Source organism: Zootoca vivipara, chromosome 10 (genome assembly GCF_965207765.1).
Source record: "Zootoca vivipara chromosome 10, rZooViv2.hap1.1, whole genome shotgun sequence".
NCBI lineage: Eukaryota > Metazoa > Chordata > Lepidosauria > Squamata > Lacertidae > Zootoca > Zootoca vivipara.
In genome coordinates, this window is record NC_142593.1 from 10410090 (window position 1) to 10432108 (window position 22019).

General features: G+C 41.9%; 1 protein-coding gene across 2 annotated transcripts in view; it reads right to left on the bottom strand.

Annotated features, from left to right (window-relative positions):
- Positions 1 to 8180: 8180 nt before the first annotated feature.
- LOC118076814 (solute carrier family 71 member 2) overlaps positions 8181 to 22019 on the bottom strand; it is a 30844-nt gene continuing 17005 nt past the window's right edge. The window contains exons 6-12 of one of the 2 annotated variants that reach the window (XM_088652618.1): positions 21397 to 21615; positions 20293 to 20406; positions 18487 to 18558; positions 16624 to 16736; positions 15146 to 15243; positions 12252 to 12409; positions 8181 to 9742 (exon numbers count right to left, since the gene is read on the bottom strand). In XM_088652618.1, coding sequence (XP_088508744.1) covers positions 9542 to 9742; positions 12252 to 12409; positions 15146 to 15243; positions 16624 to 16736; positions 18487 to 18558; positions 20293 to 20406; positions 21397 to 21615 — 975 coding nt within the window. In that variant the 3' untranslated portion in view covers positions 8181 to 9541. Of the gene's footprint in view, positions 9743 to 10488; positions 11970 to 12251; positions 12410 to 15145; positions 15244 to 16623; positions 16737 to 18486; positions 18559 to 20292; positions 20407 to 21396; positions 21616 to 22019 lie in introns of those variants that run through there. The other variant, XM_088652619.1, reaches the window with a different exon arrangement.

The following is a 22019-nucleotide window of genomic DNA, read 5'->3' on the forward strand; positions in this document are numbered from 1 at the left end:
ATAACTGCCTCATATGAGGACCAAAGGTGACTGCGACATCAAAGCGACTTAGCTAATGGCATTAAGAGACAGGGAAAGGAGGAGGATGGAAGCTGAGATAGCTGTACTTAATTGCCTTTACTTTGCCCTGGCCAAATCTGAAGGTTTGTGATTTTTTTATGACTTGGCTTGGTAGATGAAGCTACCAAGATGAAGACAGGCAGACACAGAAGTATAGTACATATTTGGAGAAGCAAAGCCTTTTGAACCCAGGGCAGAAGAAGAGACACAAAGAATGCCCTATGATTGCTTTGCAAATGAATTATTTTTTTTAAAAAAAATCTGTGCTGTTTTCCACTCGTAACCTTTCTATGTATTTTGACAAAATTCAACATTTTGAATTGATTTTGATAGATTAAATACATGGTGAAAAACCATTTGAATGTATGGCAGGAAACAACAGGAATCCACTAAAAATGACTTTTAATGCATAACGAGTTTCGAGAACTAAAAGTGCGCAAACCACTTTACAGGCATCTATTTCATGTATTTTTCAAGAATTTATAAACTATCCCCTATTCAAACACATTGTGATGAAACACACACACACACACAAATGTGAGCTGTAATCCTTCCAACAATTTTGTAAAATAAATCTCTATTATTATCTCTATGTGGCTGGGGGATGAGCTTGCCTAAGACCTCCTAATGGGTTTGTGAAAGATCAGAATTTGAACCAGGGTCTTCCAAATGCATTGCTCTGGCTGCAATGCTATACTGACTTACCTGAGAGTAAGCCCCATTAAACTCAGTGGCACATGCGCTGTCAGTCATTTAGCCACTATGCTGCACCAACTTTCTAAAGTCTTTCGAAACAGGATCTGTTTTAGTTAAGCTAGCTGAGAATTCACCAGCAAAATACTTTTTTTTTTAAAAAAAAGCACCACTCCCAGTTGCACAGAAATCCAATATCTTTTCCCACCTTTTAAAATAAAAACACACACATATCCTTCCTAAGTTATGATGCCATGCATCCACGGTAAAAGCTGTATAACAATGCCAGCTAGTGGCCAGTTGACTGCAAGACACAGTTATACAGAGGAAGCTGTTTCAAAAGCTTTTCCTGCAGCAGCTGGAAATAATCCCATTCTTAAAACTGCTATGTAAAGCAGCCATTTCAGATGCACATGCTAATATTTAGATACATTTACTGCACTTGAGTTTAGTTTTTCATTTCAAGTACGCTAGTATATTGCGAACCATAAAAGTCACCTAACTGGCAGAAAGTAGGAAATCTTATTGCCCTTGGATCAGCATTAGCCCCATTCTTCAATGGTAAATATAGTCTGGAACAGGGGTCCCCACACTAAGGCCCGGAGGCCAGATCTAGCATGTGGAGAGACTGACCTCGGAAGTAAAATTACAGAAGGGGAAGGACGGAACAGGTTGCATTCACCTAGTGTTCTGACTAGGCAATTTCTTCTTGTGCAACAGAATGTGCTTGCTCTCTTCTCCCCCTGCATTTTGCTTAAATCTGTTTGGAGGATTCCATCAACCCTCTGGAACAAATCTGGGGATGGCGCCGGCAGGTTTGGCAGGGAGAGGAGGCAGGAAATCCCCTTGCACTTAGTGCTAGTCCCTACACCGGCACAAAAAGTTAGCTGAATCATGCCCAGTAAGTTTTTACCTCAGAAAGTGGCTGAGGAAAAGTTCCTTCTAGCTGTGGGTGCCAAAATATATATATCAAAAGTAGATATACACATAAACTCTCTTATTGTTTACTACCACCCTCATTATTATAGCGTAGATGGTTCAAATAGCATTGTATATATTTTGCAGTATCCCAGTTGGAAAGGATTTGGCCCTAACAAGACTTACAGAGATCCTGATTTATTGATTTTTTTCCCCGCTTAAAAAGCCAGAAGCAATGTGATTAGGATTTCGGACCGGCATGCAAGGCTTAAGTTTTGTACCTAGCTCCTTCGAGAAGAATTACGCAAAGTTAATAAATGAACAGGGACCCAGGTGGCACTGTGGGTTAAACCACTGAGCCTAGGGCTTGCTGATCAGAAGGTTGGCGGTTCGAATCCCTGTGACGGGGTGAGCTCCCGTTGCTCGGTTCCAGCTCCTGCCAACCTACGTAGCAGTTCAAAAGCACATCAAAATGCAAGTAGATAAATAGGAACCACTACAGCGGGAAGGTAAACGGCATTTCCATGTGCTACTCTGGTTCACCAGAAGCGGCCTTGTCATGCTGGCCACATGACCTGGAAGCTGTATGCCGCTCCCTTGGCCAATAATGCCAGATGAGCGCGCAACCCCAGAGTCGGTCACGACTGGACCTAATGGTCAGGGGTCCCTTTACCTTTTACCTTTAATAAATGAATAATGTTTATGAGGCCCGTAAATCCATTTTTTCTTGACAGCATTTTCGGGTTTATTTGCCAGATTTCCCCCCCTTGCCTATGGAATGCAGGAAAACATGAGACCGTACATAATCGAAATATTCAGAAGGACAATGCAGGGTAGATCGATGGAGATCATGGCTAACACCAAACACACAGCAGCTGTAAAGGGAGACCTGGATAAAGTCGAACAAATACAGAACACAGTCAAGCGATTGTCACCCTTATTGATCATCAACTAGGACCCTAGCTGATAACATCCTTTACTTCCATCAAGCACCAATCACAATATACTATATTATGTGTTATGGCTCTCAGCTTTAGCTGCCAGGATGAATTGGTCCACATCCATATATAAAGGCATGTATTTGCAGGCACAGGAGTCATGGCCGTACATATCTTGTATCAATGGAAACAATGCACCGTGGGACCCAACAACAGACAGGTCTCCAATGAGTCATCTTCTGAAGTCTGATATGCATTTTGAAGCCCCAGATTTCAGCCGAGATTGTGAGCTACCGTCTCATCTTACATTTCTCGCATAAACCCAGGAATTCTTGCAGCATATGTAAAACCTGGCTCTCGGCCGAAAGATTACAGCAGAAATAATTGAGGGCCTTTAGATCCAAGCAATTAGACAAAGCACAACAGAGAACACAGTCCAGCCTTTGGTTATATATGGCTACCCATTCGTCATCATTTAAGAAAAGGCGTCGTAAGTGCAAGCCAAGATAGCGCAACACAAAATTAATCTTCATGAAATTCAAGCAGGAAGAGGGATGCGTATATGAATAAGGAGGAGGAGGCAAGCTAGGGAAATAAGAATTCAACGATGTAGGTCAAGCTATCAGCGCACCATGAATTGCAATCAACACACATTTGAAGCTTAACTTTTTCTTTGTAATTCTCCCTTCCCGCTCCTTACACCTACTTTCTTTGTATGGGGCTTTTTCATAACAAAACAATCTTGGGGGAATTGGCCTGCAGGGTTGAAACATAAGTCATTGTTATGCAGATAAACAGATATGCTGCTTTAAGTGTGTGTATTTCTTCAAAGAAATAAGGAAGCCTCAGATGCTAATGCTCAGGGCTCATGTTTCAACTTAATACTTGAAGGTCAGCGCCTGAGGCAAAGTCAGACTTAACAACATGGTAGGTATTGTACCTTGATGTACTACTTCACTCCGGATTTTCTCCTACGACTACTTCTCCGTGATAACAGAAATGTTACAATCCTTTACAGAGACACTGACAACCTAACACACCCCTGAGGTTTCGCTGTGAGCATTTCAAGGCAGAGGATGCAACCGTCTGGATTTTCGGATATTTTAACCCCTAAAGCAAGCTTCCCACAAAACTGCACCTAGTATGGGAGCCGGTTCTGACATTCGTTAAGGCTGCAGTCTTCTTCAAACCCCAATCACTTGAGCCTTTGGCAGCACAAAAGCTTGAAAAATAAAAGGGCCCTGCAACCTTTTTTTAACATGCATTTCTTGGAAATACTAGCTGGTTTTGATAAGTCAAAGAGGAAATACTTCTAGCAACAGGAACAGGAAAACACCATTGATGTACCTAAGCATCCGTTTATTGAATTGCTAAATGCTAAACATGCAGCTGTTTACTGAAATATTTACCAAGAGTATTTTACACACACGCGCAGGCGCACGCGCACACACACACCAGGTAACAACCCAAATTAAAATTGCTCAGAGACACTTGATAGCCACTTAGTCTATCAAAGTAGGAAAACTAAAAGGGAAGTCATTTTAGGAGCAACCCTTTATCAACAAATCATCTATCAGGTTAAAACCAGTTTTGCTTGAGAGAAAATTTATCCATCAACACAGAAGGAACATGTTGCATCATGTCAACACTTTATGAGAAAAAGATTTGAGACTGGATCCTAATTTATCTTAAGAAAGTTCACAGAATGAGAGATTCTTGTCTCCTGCTTCCAGCGGACACCAGTCATATCCCCAAACACTTCTCTGGAGAGTTGGGAGGGGGTGCCGGCACAATGTAGGAGGGGGGGGCAAGGAAAGAGGGAAATCGTCCCAAATCAAGCTACACGGAAAAATGAGCAGAGCCCCATCACCCCTATATACCAAAATCAGAATCAATGTATGGAGTTAAAAATATTGTTTGGCATTAACTTAACAGCAGTAGAATTGTATGCATTAAAAATAAGCCTTTAATGCAGATATTGATAGTTGTTGTCAGTTTGGTGTCAGTATCTTATTTGTCTACTGTTTAAACACATCGTTAAGAAAAAGAAAGTAAAATTAATTCTAAAGCTGTTTGAACTTTTAATCGTAAGAGCAAAATGAATCCATCGGAAAATGCATCCAACTAAATCTACTCTATATTGTTGTTTCATTGTTTAGTCGTCTTAGTCGTGTTCTACTGTCCCTGACCCCATGAACCAGAGCATGCCTTGGAAACTCTCACTTCCTTCTCAAAGCTTCTCCTTTTTTATGTCTATGGAGTTTCCATGGCAAAATACTGCCAGTTAAAGGTAAAAAGGTAAAGGACCCCTGGACGGTTAAGCCCAGTCAAAGGGGACTATGGGGTGTGGCGCTCATCTCGGTTTCAGGCCGAGGGAGCTGGCGTTTGTCCACTGATAGCTTTCTGGGTCATGGGGCCAGCAGGACTAAACCTCTTCTGGAACAACGGAACACTGTGAGAGAAACCAGAGCACACAGAAATGCTGTTTACCTTCCCGCCAGAGTGGTACCTATTTATCTTCTTGCACTGGTGTGCTTTCAAACTGCTAGGTTGGCGGGAGCTGGGACAGAGCAACAGGAGCTCACCCTGTTGAGCAGATTCGAATCGCCGACCTTCCGACCAGCAAGCCCAAGAGGCTCAGTGATTTAGACCACAGCGCCACCCACATCCCATTTACATCTGTATTACCGGTAGTACTGAAGCACTTAGCAATCTCCATTCCTCTCAGCATAAAGCATCTCCTGTTTGGGAGTGTGGCTGCAGCTTCTTTCTCCAGATTTCCTTTAGCAAACCCATTACAAGCTTTTGTTTTTGCTTGGCACAGAAGCTGGGATGTGCTCTGTAGCGGATCAAGATGATGAGCTTGGTTTTTGAGAAAATTCTCTTTAGCTCATCTCTAAATACCTTGGCACCAGGTGAAGATTTTTGTTTTTCAAGACTTTTAAAAACTTAGTCGCCTGTAGAATTGTTGTAACTGTTGTATTTGTTCTATTCATTGTTGTATTAAATTCTTATGCATTTTGATTTTAGGAAATTTATTTTGAATTGAAAGACTGGATATAAGCTCAGAGTAAAGCAAAGACTCTATGACAATCATACAGCTTCTTTGGATTAATTATACTGGTAAAGATGAAGGACCCCTGGACAGTTAAATCCGGACAAAGGGGACTATGGGCTGCGGTGCTCATCTCCACTTTCAGGCCGACGGAGCCGGTGTTTGTCCACAGCTTTCTGGGTCATGTGGCCAGCATGACTAAACCGCTTCTGGCACAACAGAACACTGTGACAAGTATCAGAGCACATGGAAACACAGTTTACCTTCCCATCTCAGCGGTACCTATTTATCTACTCGTACTGGTGTGCTTTCGAACTGCTCGGTTGGCAGGAGCTGGGACAGAGCAACGGGAGCTCACCCCGTCGCACAGGATCGAACCACCGAACTTCTGATCAGCAAGCTCAAGAGGCTCAGTGGTTTAGACCACAGCACCACCCATGTCCCTAATCGTCCTGGTAGATTGTTTTATTGAAAGCTATCCCTCCAGCCTCAAAGCACTTATACTTATAACTTATACAGAGTTTTCCCAGTAGTGATGTATCTGGACCATAAAGAAGGCTGATTGCCGAAGAATTGATGCTTTTGAATTATGGTGCTGGAGGAGACTCTTGAGAGTCCCATGGACTGCAAGAAGATCAAACCTATCCATTCTGAAGGAAATCAGCCCTGAGTGCTCACTGGAAGGACAGATCGTGAAGCTGAGGCTCCAATACTTTGGCCACCTCATGAGAAGAGAAGAATCCTTGGAAAAGACCCTGATGTTGGGAAAGATGGAGGGCACTAGGAGAAGGGGACGACAGAGGACGAGATGGTTGGACAGTGTTCTCGAAGCTACGAACATGAGTTTGACCAAACTGCGGGAGGCAGTGCAAGACAGGAGTGCCTGGCATGCTATGGTCCATGGGGTCACGAAGAGTCGGACACGACTAAACAACAATACAGAGTATGCACTTTTCCAAAAGGCACTGAAATTCTGCTATGCAAAGCTTAGAGCAAGGTACCGTATATGCAGTTTTCATCCTGCAACTATAGACTGTCCTATGTGCGCTGTACCAGGGAAACACAGTATCTGGGTCTAAGGCAGGGGTCCCCAGACTACGGTCCCCGGGCCGGATGCGGCCCAATTAGCCTCCCAATCCAGCCCGCGACGACCCCCGCCGCCTGCTACCGCCGCCCGCTCTTACGGCGCGGCGGCAATCTTCAAAATCGGCAAAAAATCACCGAAAATCCTTTGTGCGCATGCGTATGGGCCTCTCCCGACCCAGAAGAGGTCATTTCCGATGCACTTCTGGGTCGGGGGAGGCCCATACGCATGCGCACAAGCGATTTTCGGCTATTTTTTTGCGACCGTGTGCGTGTGCGCATGCGCACGGGCGCGCACTCCCCCGCCCTCCGGCCCGCTGCGCGCGCACTCCCCTGCTCTCCGGCCCGAAGCCCGGTAAGTCTGGGGACCCCTGGTCTAAGGCATCAGCAGTGAACATAATGGACACAGGCATTTCTGGCTTCATACATATTGAGATTTCTGAGCTGTAGACATGGAGAATCATCAGCGCTGGGATGTGTTATCACCAAATGAACTCTGAGCTAGTTTAGCCACAACATAATCAAAGCGAGGAAGAATGCTTGTGATATGCGGCAGCACAGTAACTTGTCTTCCCTACTTCTTCACTTTGCAGTTAGGGCCAGGGAAACAGTGAGCAGTTCCATGCACTGGGGTTATACTTCTTATATCTCACTTACAGGTAAAACTCGGAAAATTAGAATATCGCCGAAAAGTGCATTTATTTCACTAACGCAACTTAAAAGGTGAAACCAATATATGAGATAGATGCATGACATGCAAAGCATGATATGTCAAGCCTTTGTTGTAACTGTAATTATTTGTCGTTAGGCTAGTCAATTATAAATGGAATGTAATTAATGAAATGTAATAGTGATGTTTATTTTTGTATTGTTGTAACTATTTGTTTGATTACTGTGGAATTTCCAAAAGAAAGCATTTGTAAAAATTAAAAGAAAAATAAAAAATAAAAAGTTGCATTACTGAAATAAATGCGCTTTTCAGCGATATCGTAATTTTCCGAATTTCACCTGTATGCCGAGAGACCTACACAATCTTGTTTTCGTCTTGGGAAAGCTCACTGGCAGCTCTGAGATCCCATGTTTACCTGATACTAGTTATTCTGAACAAAAGTGTGATGGGAAGGGAACAATTGTTACTAGCAAAGCAGTTGTGACTGGCTCATCCTTATAGATGTATCGATGCCATCATTTAGATTAATGGATGTGCAGCCAGGGAAGGGGTGTAGGGAGAAAAGAAGTTCAGAGTTAAGATGATAAGTTGTTGTTGTTGTTGTTGTTGTTGTTGTTGTTTGTTTATTACTTATACCCCGCCCATCTGGCTGGGTTTCCCCAGACTGATATGCAGTAACACATTAGCCAAGAATGTGCTACAAATAATTCAAACTCAGCTTCAGTACTGGAAGAAAATGTATGGAATAAAAATAAAACCACACTTGTATATAGCATAGGTTGCAAATTTATTATGCATTAGGAAGCTTTTTAACTTAAAAACCAAACTGCATAGTACAAAAGGTTTGTTATCTTTGCTTAAGGCGGAACAAGTTTCAAAATATATATATATATATTTCTTTATTTTGTTCAGTCATTACACAATCCTTTATAAAAGCTGTATATCCATCACCATCATTACATTTATAAATACATGATTTACACAGTACCTTATCTGGAAAAAGTAAAACTTCTTACAAATATCTACATATATTCAATACATATAAAACATTCTTAAAGAGTACTTGGTTAGTTTTTTGTGTGTAATGGTCCATTTCCACTGCCGCAAAATACATAGAAATCTGTGCAATTTAATAAAATGTCTCTAAAAAGTATAGCATGATACTCTGTAGAAATTAAACCATCTTTAGGGCCTCTTTTGGAGAGGCATTTCATAATTATAACCCATGAATTTCTTCCGAAGTTTGATATGAAGGCTAAATAAGAGTTGGTAACGAATGCACACTAAGTAGCAGTTAAGGCAGGAGTGAAATTAACAGGAGAGGGAGTGCTTCATACGGCAGATGAAAAGTGATAGGTGATTCAATAAATACACACAAGTAAATGTAAATTGCCTCAGCATCCAGTTAATTAGCCTCTATGTCAAAACTGGCCACATTGGTAGTGCTACCTAGAGTTCAGTGAGCGTTACTAACCATCAATGAAAGTACATGTGCCCTTTTAAGGTTTCCAAAGGAGCTCCTGACATACGGGTAAGGAGTCCTTGGGAATGAGGGTTGAAGACTCCCCCCCCCAAAAAAAAACCCCAAATCTATATTCAACGGCTGGAATTCTCTTGTAACACTTCTAAGCAGTTACACAATATTCAATTTACCAGACAGCCTATTAATTAGAAATGTAGGGACATAATGGCGAAGGGTTTTTGTTATCTTTATCTGTCAGTAGAAATAACTTTTCTCTAATTGGCAGGGGCTGTGGTCTGCTCACAGTGTGTGTACTCAGTAAGTTCCACTTTGTTTGAAGATTTTCCCAAGATACCGTGTGTATTCCGTATTTTGTCCGGTGCGACTCTCGATAGCATTTCCAAATCAGATACAGAAAAATAATTGCGTTGAATTCTTTCTCTCTTTTTTTTTAAGAAAAGGAAAGAAAAAAGAAAAGTGGTTCAATCCGTCCCAACGGGACATCCATGGACACCAACATAGAGTATCTTAGGTGAGTGAAATGTGCAAAAGCTTCTGACAAATCAAAAGCTCACTCCAGTTACGTCCTGCTCTGGATCCAGAGCTCAGTGCATGGGTTTTGCTTGCTTGCAGACTACGTGAATATTAGGAAAATCTAGCTCTCACACGCTGCTGTCCTGCAGCAAGGGCTCAACGTCCTCGTCGCTGCCTCGGTCGGGGTTGTTGCTCTGGGTGGTGCTGCTGATGCTGTTGGTGTGCTTTCTGCTGGCTTTACTGTGCTCGGGGATGAATAAGGCAACCAGAAAAGCTAGGAGGACTGCACATGCGCCAAACAGGAATGGCGGACCAGGAATAATCGAACTCTGCGGAGAGAAAGAAAGGAGCCACCATGAACAGGCTTATGGGGAATAACTCAGGCTGTGCAAAGCTGGGTCCAAGCATTCCTATTTGCCTACAGATACCAGTTTTTAGTCAGACCACTGAACTGATTTACCAATGAAGCAGAAAGTAGGAGACCGGAGCAACGTAGGGCTCATGGCTGCAGACAATGCGGAGGAAATCCAACCTCAAGGACACAAGGGTGCTCGGGTTGGGTAAGGAATGAAGCTTGGGTGACACCTGTTTGTAGTACACCTTAGTAAGGCTAGGAGACCAGAGATTTCGGCTGGACCCGGCCCCTACTCAAATATTTGTGGCATCCACTGTCCCGCATCCTCCCTTGACTCAGAAGAGCGCCGAGATCTCTTCTCTGATGTCCTGTAGAGTGGAGGCAGCACTTGGAAGTGGGGTTTCAAATGCCATCCAAAGTTAATCGGAAAACAACCCACGCTTGTGTCTCACCTTGGCTTGTAGGAGGCTGAGAAGAGCCTGCTCAAGGAAGCAGCTGAAACATGCAAGATTGCCTGTCCAGAACCTGCAAGGGAGAAGCTGGTCCACAATTGAGAGTGGCTGTCTGAACCACGGGATTAAACTCAAGCATGCCTGCCTACCCAATTGCTCAACTTGGCTGGACTTACTTTTGAGTAGACGTGTCCAGTACTGCAGTGTAAAAGGATTACACCCATATCAGCCCTGGTGAAGAATATGAAACTCAGGCACTTGTAAAATGTTTCACTCGAGACCCTTTGTCGCAGGCTTCAGCAGTGCATACAGCACAAAACACAAATTATCAAAATTACAGGACTATCAACAGAGTGCTGAATCGGCCATAACCTTGTTATGACAACCCTGTTACAAAGCACACAAGCAAAAACTACATAAATATAGATTAACTGTGGTGATGAGGTTGGGTGGGCGGGTACAATAAAATGCCCATTGAATGCAGTTGACAGACACAAATGGCAAAATAAACGTTCAGTCTCAATATTGTATTTCTCAAAAGCTTTCAGCCTTAGTTCTTAAAGAATAAGGGCAATATCTAAAGAACCATATTTTTTTCATGGAACTGAATGCAATCTCAGAAGAGGCAGTTTTGGAGTACAGTGGTACCTCCGGTTGCAGACGGGATCCGTTCCAGAACTCCGGTCGGATCCTGAGGTTTCCGCAACCAGAGGGACCACTTTTACACATGCACGCGGGGCCGTAGAGTGCTTCTGCATGTGCATGCGGCGCAGAGGAGCGCTTCTGCGCATGTGCACGTGGTGAAACACAGAAAAATACTTCCGGGTTTGCCGCGTTCGCATCCTGAAGGATACGCAACTGGAGGTATGCGTATCCAGAGGTACCACTGTATTGTGAAAGCATTCCATGTACATATTTACTTCGCCAAAACTTAATTAGGCATTACAAATATGGGCCATCATAAAACATCCGTATACGCAATTTGAAAATATATAAAATTTGAAAAGATATACAAAAACAGCCATGTAAAAAAAAATGCAATAGCAAGGATTTTCACTGGAGTTTCTTCACCACTCGGAGAGATACTTGACAAAAACTCAGCCAGCCCCCCCCCCCCTGCTGTTAATTCCATGTACATAAGGAAGTTCTAATGTCCCAACAGGCTTTTTTTTTTTCTACAAAGCAAGGCAACCTTCACAATAATTTCAGAAGTGACTGAACAAAATAGAGCAACGCCAGAGCAATTTTTTGCAGAGTGGAGGGAGAAGTTCCACCACATGAACAGATGTTTTTCTGCTCATGATGGTTTCGCTGTGTACAATTCATGGGGAATAATCATTTAACTAGTTCCAGTAGTTTATTCTTCAAGGAGGTGTTGTGTATTTTAAGCAGAGGTTCTCATTTACAGTTGTAAAAACCAAGCATCTACAACCAGGATGGACTGTAAGCTCAACTGGCATTATTTTAAAGTGATTTCAAAACATAGGTTTTTAAATATAAGAGGTTATAAAAGAATTGTTCTGCTAAATGGTGGAGGAGAAATTCATGGTGTGTAACTTGCCACAGCTGTACAACACTGCAAAGAGATCATATCCAACTACTGGCAGACCCATCTAGTGATATTCCAGTAGATTTACTCCACGTTTCACCCTCTAAGCAGCCATGAAGCCTAGAAGTGACTATCTTGTATATAGTTGGATGCCAGAAGATTTCATTATGTGAAATGTTACACAGACTTTTACTCGGTACCTAAAATACAGCAAGAAAAACATATGTAACATGAGGTTCACCTATGGGGAGGGCGGCTTGCTTTGCTTACTTGTTATGTATGTGTTTCTATCTGGCTGTATCAATGTTAGAACGTATTTTAAAATAGGTTCTAAGTCGCTTGACAACTTTGTTTAACAAGTGACTAACAAGTCCAATAGTAATATGAACAGCATGGGTTCTTACCAGGAAATGCAACATCATAAATAAGTGGGGGGTGCCTTGATCAAGCACTATTAAAAGTTACGATTTACAATAATTTACCTCATCGCTTGGATCCTGCATTGCTTTTTTATCAGGATCTGGGACCGGCACCAACTCAGTAAGCTCCACATGGAACAGATAGAATATGAAGCCAAAGAGAGCAGGACCAAGACCATTGCAAAGGCCTCTGATTCCTGTTATTATTCCCTGGACAACACCTGTAAAAGAGCAAGGGAACAGGAGAAATAATTGCCATGAGTTTGACTCCCGTTCTAAAATGATGCAAAAACCGAAAAGCTTGCTGTTTAATTACAGTCATACCTCGGTTTAAGTACGCCTCGGTTTGAGTACTTTCAGTTTAAGAACTCCGTGGACCCGTCTGGAACAGATTAATCCACTTTCCATTACTTTCAATGGGAAAGTTCGTTTCAGGTTAAGTATGCTTCAGGTTAAGTACAGGCTTCCGGAACCAATTGTGTTTGTAAACCGAGGTACCACTGTACTGTACTTTCAGGCTATCATGCAGTTAACAGGCTGACCTTATTTCAAACTGAGCAGTTTCAATAAAATAGTTTAAGGAGGATAAACTGAACTTCAAAATAATAGCACAAACTAGAACTTTCCTTGTTCCAAAATGAACAAGGAAATGAACTTGTTTCAATGAAGGAAGAGGAAAGTTCTGATCCAGGGCTTCTTGAATTTTCTGGCCCCCAGGGCCCACTTAAGGTAACTGAAAATTACTGAAGCCCACCAGTCACAAAATGGCAGTGCAAGAGATGAATGAACTGCAAAATGGTGGTCGGTGGAAGCGGAGTTTGGCATAATCAGCTGGCTGGCATCACTTTCTATTGCCGACATTTAATCTTTGGAAAATATAAAATTCTTTGCCTTGTGGCAATGTCCTCCATACCTTGGGCTAAAGTGTTCCTCGGGCTAAATACAGGTACTTGCTTGGTCAGTCTTGTCACTTAGCTGCCTCATTTTAGGCAGAATTTGCTGATGCAGAGGCTTTCCCATTCCCTGCTCAAAGTATTCACAGCCATCCATCTCCTGCCATTCCTTCTCCCAGTCTCCTTTAACATTCAACTTGTAGCTTTCCCACCACCAGTTGCTGCCTAACCATTTCTTGCATCCCTCCTCTCTGGGTCCTTTTACAATCAGTCTTCCTCCTAAACAGGGGTACCTCGGTTTATGAACACAATTGGTTCTAGAAGTCTGTTCATAAACTGAAGCAAACTTTTCCATTGAAAGTAATGGAAAGTGGATTAATCTGTTCCAGACGGGTCCGCGGAGTACTCAACCTGAAGCGTACTTAACCCGAAGCATGAGTGTAATTGGATCTGGAAGTCTGTTCATAAACTGAAGCGTTCATAAACTGAAGCAAACTTTCCCACTGAAAGTAATGGAAAGTGAATTAATCCGTTCCAGATGGGTCTGCGGCATTCGTAAACCGACAATTCGTAAACCGAGGTGTTCATAAACCAAGGTTCCACTGTAACTGCTTTTGTTTCTTATCCCTTTCATTTCTATTCCCGGCTTATTTCTGAATAATTATAATAAAGATTTATCTTTTACCTATATCTTATTTCCTTCAACACCTCCTCTAGCCCTCGCTGCTCAAGACAGGTCTTCCTTCCATCCCCCTTGCTTAAAAACTTTTCTTTGTCTCCCAACCTCCTTTACTTAGCATGAAATGAGTTGCTGGAGTCGGAACTGGTCTAATTAAAAGGCTGTGGCATGGCGAGCAGATGGGGCAGGCAAGTGTGGAGGCGCTAGGCAAACTGTGGCACAGAGGCCCACCAAAAAGTGGCCTAAGGCTCTCTGGTGGGTCCTGAGCCACTGTTTTGAGAAACACTAATCTGTCACATGTTCAAATCACCACTAGAGGGTGTTAACATCAATTCCTAACTGCTAAAACTACTTCAAAGGATTCTTAATTGAAAAAAAGATGAAGAACTTTGGGATTTCCTCAGCTGTAACTTGCACTTACCCACTCAAATTACTTTTAAAGGGTCATGTTTCCTCATGTTAATGCCAACAAATTTAGCCCCATTCTGGGCAAATCAGTAAAAACTATAGATATCCTACAGGAAAGGGAACCAAATCTGTATGTCCTGTTCAGATAATCTCACACAGAGCCTGCAACTGGGCCAGGAAAGAGGCTGGGATAACCAACTGCAAGATTATCACATTCCTGCTGGCCCTGTGAGACCAAACCGGCAAAGAGTATATTTTAATTAGTCATCAGTAATACTGAACAGTTCTGGAAACAAGTCTGAGCTACGGTCAGAGTACTTTTGGAAGAGAAAAATAATCTACCACAATCAACCTTCCATGGAAACTGTACTGAAGACTGTGTATACTTGTTGTCCTTCAGCACCAGGTCCCCAGAGCAGATTATAAAATTATTAACAGTTAAAATGAATTAGTGTTATAGGAATTAAGCCGATCTCAGGTGTCCTGGGTAAAATTGTGTGTCTTCAGCATAAAAAAAGAATAATCATTCGTGAAGAATAATATCACTTACTTTGCCTAGAGCAGTGTTTCCCAACCAGTGTGCCTCCAGATGTTTTGGGACTACAACTCCCATCATCCCTAGCTAGCAAGACCAGTGGTCAGGAATGATGGGAGTTGTAGTCCCAAAACATCTGGAGGCACACTGGTTGGGAGACACTGGCCTAGAGTACTGTGAACATCCCAAAGCAAATTGTTTTCTGAAGCACAGGTAAATGTTTGCATGCTGGTGTTGGAAAGAAAATAGCTCTATGGAAGATGCTTCACAGAACATGGTTTCCTAGAAAATAGAGAGCGTGGGGCTGATAACGCAAAGGTCGCAGGTTTGATCCTCTTATGGGACCACTGCGTATTTCTGGATTCCAGGAGGTTGGACTAGATGATCCTCAGAGTCCCTTCCAACTCTACAACTCTATGAAAAACAAAGTCACTGTACTCACCTTGTTGGTCTGAGTCTGCATTTCGTGACACAAGAGCGCTGATTGCTGGGAATGTAATACTTGACATCGACGCTACGGCTCCAGCTGCCCACATCATCCTGAGAGCAAGACACAAAGCAAAGCCATTACATCGTCTGTAATGAAGGAGCTGTGCAGAAACAAAAACCAGCTTTCCAGCTATTGGGGTACCTTGTTGGAAGCGTTAGAATTGTAGTCAGACTAGAAGGTACAGTTGCCATGAGGGTTTGCAGCATTCCAGGGGAAGTTTATTATCCCACTAGCTGTGATTTTTTAGCAGCGCTGGAAGGGATCGGGACCATCAGTTAGCATGTTTCCCCACACCACTAGCGGCTGCTAGTGGAGTCCATAATACTCAGAAGGTGGCGCTCATTTCACACAATAACTGTGGCTAAGTACCATATTTTTTCATGTATAATACTAGGCTTTTGTTTGGTTTTTTAACCAAAAAATTAGGTTTGGAATTCAGGTTCATCTTATACACAGGTAGTGCTCAGGGGTGTTTTCTTAATTTGGAGTCCCCCAAAATAGGGGGCGCCTGTCTTATACATGGGGGCATCTTCTACATGGGAAAATACAGTAAATAATTGCTATAGCCAGTGCGTATAACATATTCTACAGGAATACCAATGCCCATGGTAACGTAACTTGTGTAAAGAACCTTATCGTGTACAAGCAAGAGCTTTCAGGTAAAAATACAGCATAGCAAGGCAAAACTGGATAGTTGTACATTATCTGAAGTTAAAAAGCAGGCATGAATCACACCAATATGGAACACTCACAAAGAAGTGTTGCAACAAAGTGAACTTGCAAGTTAGGTGGAAATCAGTATAATGGCTAAAGGAACGAAAATATTTATCCATTAGTCTTATAACACAATGCTTTTCAGTGTGTGGCCTGGGACCCCACTAATTGCAGCCAGACCAAACGAGGGCCACAGGAGCTCTACCGCCATACAAATATAGGGGATGGTATCCAATGAAGTAGATCCGTTAGTATCGCTCCCTGCATGTCCACTAAATCTGTTCTGGGTTTTCCTCCAACCCTCCAGAGCAGATCTGGTGAGGGAGTAGAAGGAATCTAGGAATAGGACGGGAGAGGAAGGGGAAGTTCCATTGCACAGCCAGAAGTTATTGAGCTAATGGAATTACTTTACGGGATACTGCCCTACGAAAAGATTTAAGAAGTAGGTCGACAAATGCACATGGGGACTAAGGATTTTCAGATCTGAAAAGGCTGAGGAATACTGGTCTAGAAAGTTCAGATTAGCACTCAAAAAAAAAACCCCAAGATTCTTTTTATTAATCAAAATATTTCTACATTGCCACTACTGATCCCACTGCCAGCCCAAACCAGCCCCCAAGGTGACTTGCAGCAATTTGAAAGATAAAAGTACACCCAAAAGAATTAGAAAGAGCATTGAAGCAGGCAGGCAGAGACATGGCATTTACTACACTTACCAAGGTTGGGAACCAAATCCATACCAAGCCAGCTGGAACATCTGAAAGCCAAGGCCAAGGAGCACAGTGTTTTTGTTTCCTATAGACCTCATTAGGATACTGAGAAAAACAGTCTACAAAAGAAGATAATAAATAATGTAGGAAAAGCTTTAAAATTGGAAAGTTCTCTATATATTTATAATAAAAAACATTTAATACATACTTTTTTTAAAAGATCTGATCTGTACAGTTAGAAGCACAAAGCGTCAAATTAATCACTTACAGTGCAGTCGTATGAATATCTACTCAAAAGAATTAAGGGCTTTAATTCCACCCAGTGAAACCACAGCCAAGGCAAAATTTGAACTGGGGATTTCCTCCTCAGAAATGCCTGTCACCATAGCTCAGGGATGCCCTGCAGGCCAGTCTTGACTTGCTAAGGGATCCAATTTGGGCTGTGGATCCATTTCCCCCAAAACATGCCCACCCATCCACTCATCAACTGACATGACTGGCGACATAAGCTGATTGACAGGAAGACAGAGTTAAATCCAGCATTGGCTGCATATCCTGCTCTCAGTAAAGGATAGGCTTCCACAGCCAAGATAGTAAGATTTTATATTCATTAGCCGGTGAGTAGGGGTTAAAACCTGCACAGTTATTTGCAACAGACCGCAGGGGTTGTCCGAAAGCATCCACAGACTCAAACAGAAGCAGATGATGGGGTGGAGGGATGGCTGGAAAACCCCTTTGCCTTTAAAATCACTCGCTTGTTGGGACTGTTGGGACTTCAAAGCACATCACCTGACACCATCGTGATTTACAAGGGCCCTGAACTCCTATCAAATTTTCCCCGGTGGGGAGCTAAGTATCCGGAGCCCACTAGCAGCAAAATGTTCCCCGCCCCCTTCCCTAGCGCTTCCTCCGATAGTTAATCGGAAAAATGATTTCAACAGTATTCATGTGCATCCTTCCTTTCTGGCATTCCCAACCACTGCAATTTCATCCCCTTTTTATGACCGCATTTTCTTCAGCTCTGGACTGCTAATCCCTAACTATGCAGGGTATCTAGGGAAGGGCAAGCTCTTAAGGTAGCCTCACATCAAACAGATGTGAGAGAGTTTGGAGAATTGTGTGCGCAGCTCTCGGCCCTAAATGAATCTTACTACCCAAGGCAGAGATTTAGTAATACAAGGTCTGCTTAGCAACTCATATGAAAAGGAGGAGAGGACTTCTGAGTAGCAGAACTTTCCTGCACCAGTCCAAATACCATTTTTTTATCCCAGGATTGTTAGCACTTTTAAACTTTTTAATACGGACCCTAAGTGTTGTTCAGACCTGGAGTAAAAATGTTCTCCCTGCCTGCATCAAACTTTAAACAAACACACCATTCTATCGTAGCTAGAAGTTCTTGTATTGAAAAGGTGCTGGAAATGTAACAACCCTTACAGAAAGATCCTACTTTCCTTTTCTTTTTTTTAAAGGAAGATAGCATTAGGCAGCAAACTATACACCTCATCTAGGTTCATTGTATATTACCTATTTTAAAAGTTACAGGCTTGGTTGAATGTTCAAGAACTGTAAAAGGGTAACATACATACATTCATAATGTATCTGGTGGTAAAATTAGCATTAATCTGTGAGTAAACATCTTTATTGGATGTTTCATGGACCAAGTTTTGTTCCTCCCAAAGAATGTCAAGACTGTTTTTAATCATCTGTGGCCTGCAAGAAGGCCACAAAAATTCAGTCACAATTTGCGCACCTCTATTTCAGACTTCCCACAAAATACATTATGTACACTTAATGTGCTAATCACATGATCGTTAATATTTGCCTTTTATTATGAGCTGTCACCTAAGACATAGGGTTGTAAATGCTTACCTGCGCAACGATAGACAGAATTCCTATCACAGCTATGAATGCTGCAATGCTGGCATACTCGAATTTTATCACCTGCAGATAACACAAAACAATGTGTGTAAAGTTCAAGGAAACAGTAAGTGAAGAACAATTACAATTATAGGCAACTTACATTTTCATAAGGACAAATTTGGAAGACTGGAAGGTAAAATGATTTCAGAGGTGGAAATAAGAGTTGGGGTGGGGAAAGGAAGACTCCAGCCAAGATTAGGTAAAAATATCATATCAACATCTAGTCAAATATAGGTCATGACATTAAGGTCATATTTAGTATAAGACTATAAATTGAACTCTCTTACGGGAAATGAAAAGAACCACCAACCTTTGTATTATGCTTCCATATTTAAGTCATGCATTTTCCTTTGTACTCCCTGAACTACAATTGGGGGTGTGCTTGCATTGTAGGAATGCCCAGGTGTATACAAGATCACATCCTTACAGCAAACATGCAGGAAAACACACTTCCATCGGCCAATTCTAATTTGACAAAAGGCAATCTAACTTTTTCATTGGTGTACTTTTTATTTTCTACCCAGTTACATGAGCTAATCCCCTGTATCTTGAACAAGCTACTGGATATGTCTATCAGCAGTTGCTGCTTAAGTCTACTTTTTAACCTGCAATCAAAGATTATGTCTACATCTGCAGCCTAAGATGGTATGTGTATCTCCCATCCTCTTGGTATCCCTTTATCATTTTCTGGTCCTTAATTTTATTATACTAATAAAGTATGCCCCCCCCCGGCTCTGCTAGTTTGGAGCAAACACATCAACATGAAGTTAAATGCATTGTTGTCACATATGCAATTCTCTGCATTTGTATCAATATTCATGCATATTAAGCTTTTTCTTCTATCTAAAAGAGAAGCAGAGGGGTTTTTTTATTTATTTTTATTCAAACAACTTATATACTGCCTAATTAAAATCTTCTCTTAGTGATGTTCAAGGAAGATGTGTGTGTTCTGTTCATTCGCTTCGCCTACCAGGAACAGAAAGCCTTGGGTCTTTATTTTTGCCTACGATAATATTGGAGATTATTCCAAGCTTGTTTTGTTTTACAAAAGCAGAAACATGCCAATTCAGAGCAGGTTCTGTCTGTTTTCAAATAGTTAGGGGGAAAACCAAATGGTTTGTATCCTAATTCTTTGCTCTGTCAACAGGAGAGCCATGCTCATGTAAATGCTTTCACAAGAAAAACAAAAAGTTGGGATCCATCCCATATAAGTTTCAAAACAAAACCCATACAATATGGTATGTGTCAATAATGCCTATGACCACATCCCGAAAACCCCTTGTTATCTCAAGGCCCAGCTTGAAACTTTGTAGCAGTTTCCCATACAGAATCAGAAATTACCTTTGAACTTCGTGACCTACTTTTAAAAAAGGGTGGGTGGGGATCTACTGTGATAATACAATTATTAGTCATGCAATCTGGATTTTTGCCACTGTGCTATTTAAACAGCTTTGCATTTTTACCAATGACTGGCATTTTGAATAAACTCTAGATTACGCTATTTAATTTTATTAACTGCTGTAACTGTATGGCACAACTGATTTCATTGTATCTTTACCAATTTTACTACTGTGTGAACTTCTTTGCTATTTTCTTCAGAAAAAAAAGTGTTACAAGTTTTTGATAAATGCAATGGCTACGTACTATGTACATCTTTGATACTTCCAAGGCTTCATTTGTTCCCTGCATGTACTCTTTAATTTATCTACCAAGAACAACTTGTCCAATACTCAAAAAGTACCTTAAATTACTTACTTGTCTCAAATATAGGAAAAAGCTAGAATATTGGCCAGCCTCAGGCAGGTAAGAAAGAAAGACAGTGATGCAAGTCAGCAAAATTGTAGTATCTTTTCCAACTCTTCTCAAAGACTGTCAAAAAAAGTAAAGCAAGTCAAAATGAAACATCTGAAAAGGATTATTACATTTTGAGCAGGTGATTTTTTTTCGCTAATGAGTGCATTTTTCAGAATATATTCCATCTGTGGTCTGCTTCGGAAAAAACCTATGAACAGATTTTATTCCAAGACCATTGTTCTTCCTGTTTTTGAGTTTCCATGATAATTTCCTAATGCTGAATTTAGATAAGATCTCTTCCCAAATTAATAAAAGTTGACTAAACAAATGAATAGCTTGATTGTTCCAAAAGCCTGATTCTATTCTGCTCAGTAAAAAGGCCTCAGGCTCCTAAGTCAGTGAAGTTCGGCTATAGCAACCACTGATAATGTTGTTTCCTCTTCACTTCTTCCTATATACCAGGGGTTGCCAACTCCAGAGACACTGCAATCTACTTTCAAATTTAAAATCTGGCGGTGATCTACCCCTGTTTTGGGGGGTTTCAGCTCAAAGTTTCTGAGCTTTCTTTAGGGAGGGGAAATGCCCCTTTTTTAGGGGTTCAGCTAGCTTACAACATAAAAGCCTCCGTTTCAAAACTCAGGCTTCCCTTATGCAACAATAGAGGCCAGTGCAGAGAGGGGGCGGGGCCAGAAGGGGGCCGGCGATTGACCGCAATCTCCCAAAGTCTGACAAGGCTCAACCAGTAAATAGCAATCGACGTGTTTGACATCCCTGCTATAAACATAAAAATGCAATGCTGTTGACATGCTGCAGTTCATGTGGCTGCCAATAGGTAGCCACACCAACTCCAGCATGGTGACAGAGCAGAAAACAGGGGGGCAAGAAAGCAAAATTGTATGTAGTGGGGCAGGCAGCCTAACTGAGCTGTTTAACAAAGGGGAAAGTGCTTCAGAGAGCAGTTTGCCAACCCATTCCCAGAAGTGCCTCCTTCCTTTGCATTAGATTTAGCACCAATATCACACTGCTGACTAATAAAGGAGAATAAACAAAAAAACAGTAACTTACTGCAAATGGGTCTGCTTGTTCCCATGATATAAGGGCTCCCCATGAAGGTGGTCTCATTTTTTCAGGTAGAGATTCTGGTACAGCGAGTAGAATGAAACATATATCTACAACAGCCACCACCGTAGCAATTAATACAACCAAGTTATCTCCATATAATGTAGACAGGTGTGCTCCAATGGCAGGACTAGTTACCAAACTGGCTGCGAATGTTGCAGATACCTAAAAAGAAGACATTGTATTTTACTGCTTCATTATGACCTCATGCACAACTTAACATTCCTCACCAACTGAAACCTGAACTCCCAAATCCCGATTCCTGCAACAGAGTACCAGAAGAGTGGTATTTAGTGAAGCAGTTTTGTTAGCACAAAGGTTTCTGTTTGCTCAATGGAACATTCCCTGCTCTGCTCCGGAATGGCCTCCCAAATCTTCTCCAGAGGGCTGGAGGAACGCCCAGAAGAGATTATGGGGAAGGAGACGGAGGGATGTATCGTTGTGCAGCCAAAGTCTTTGTGCTAAGAGAACTACATTTTGTGTACTGCCCACAGCCTTTTCTGTCACCATGCATTTTGACAGAAATATCCACCTACTAAGGTAAGCTGCTGAAATTATGACATTAATTC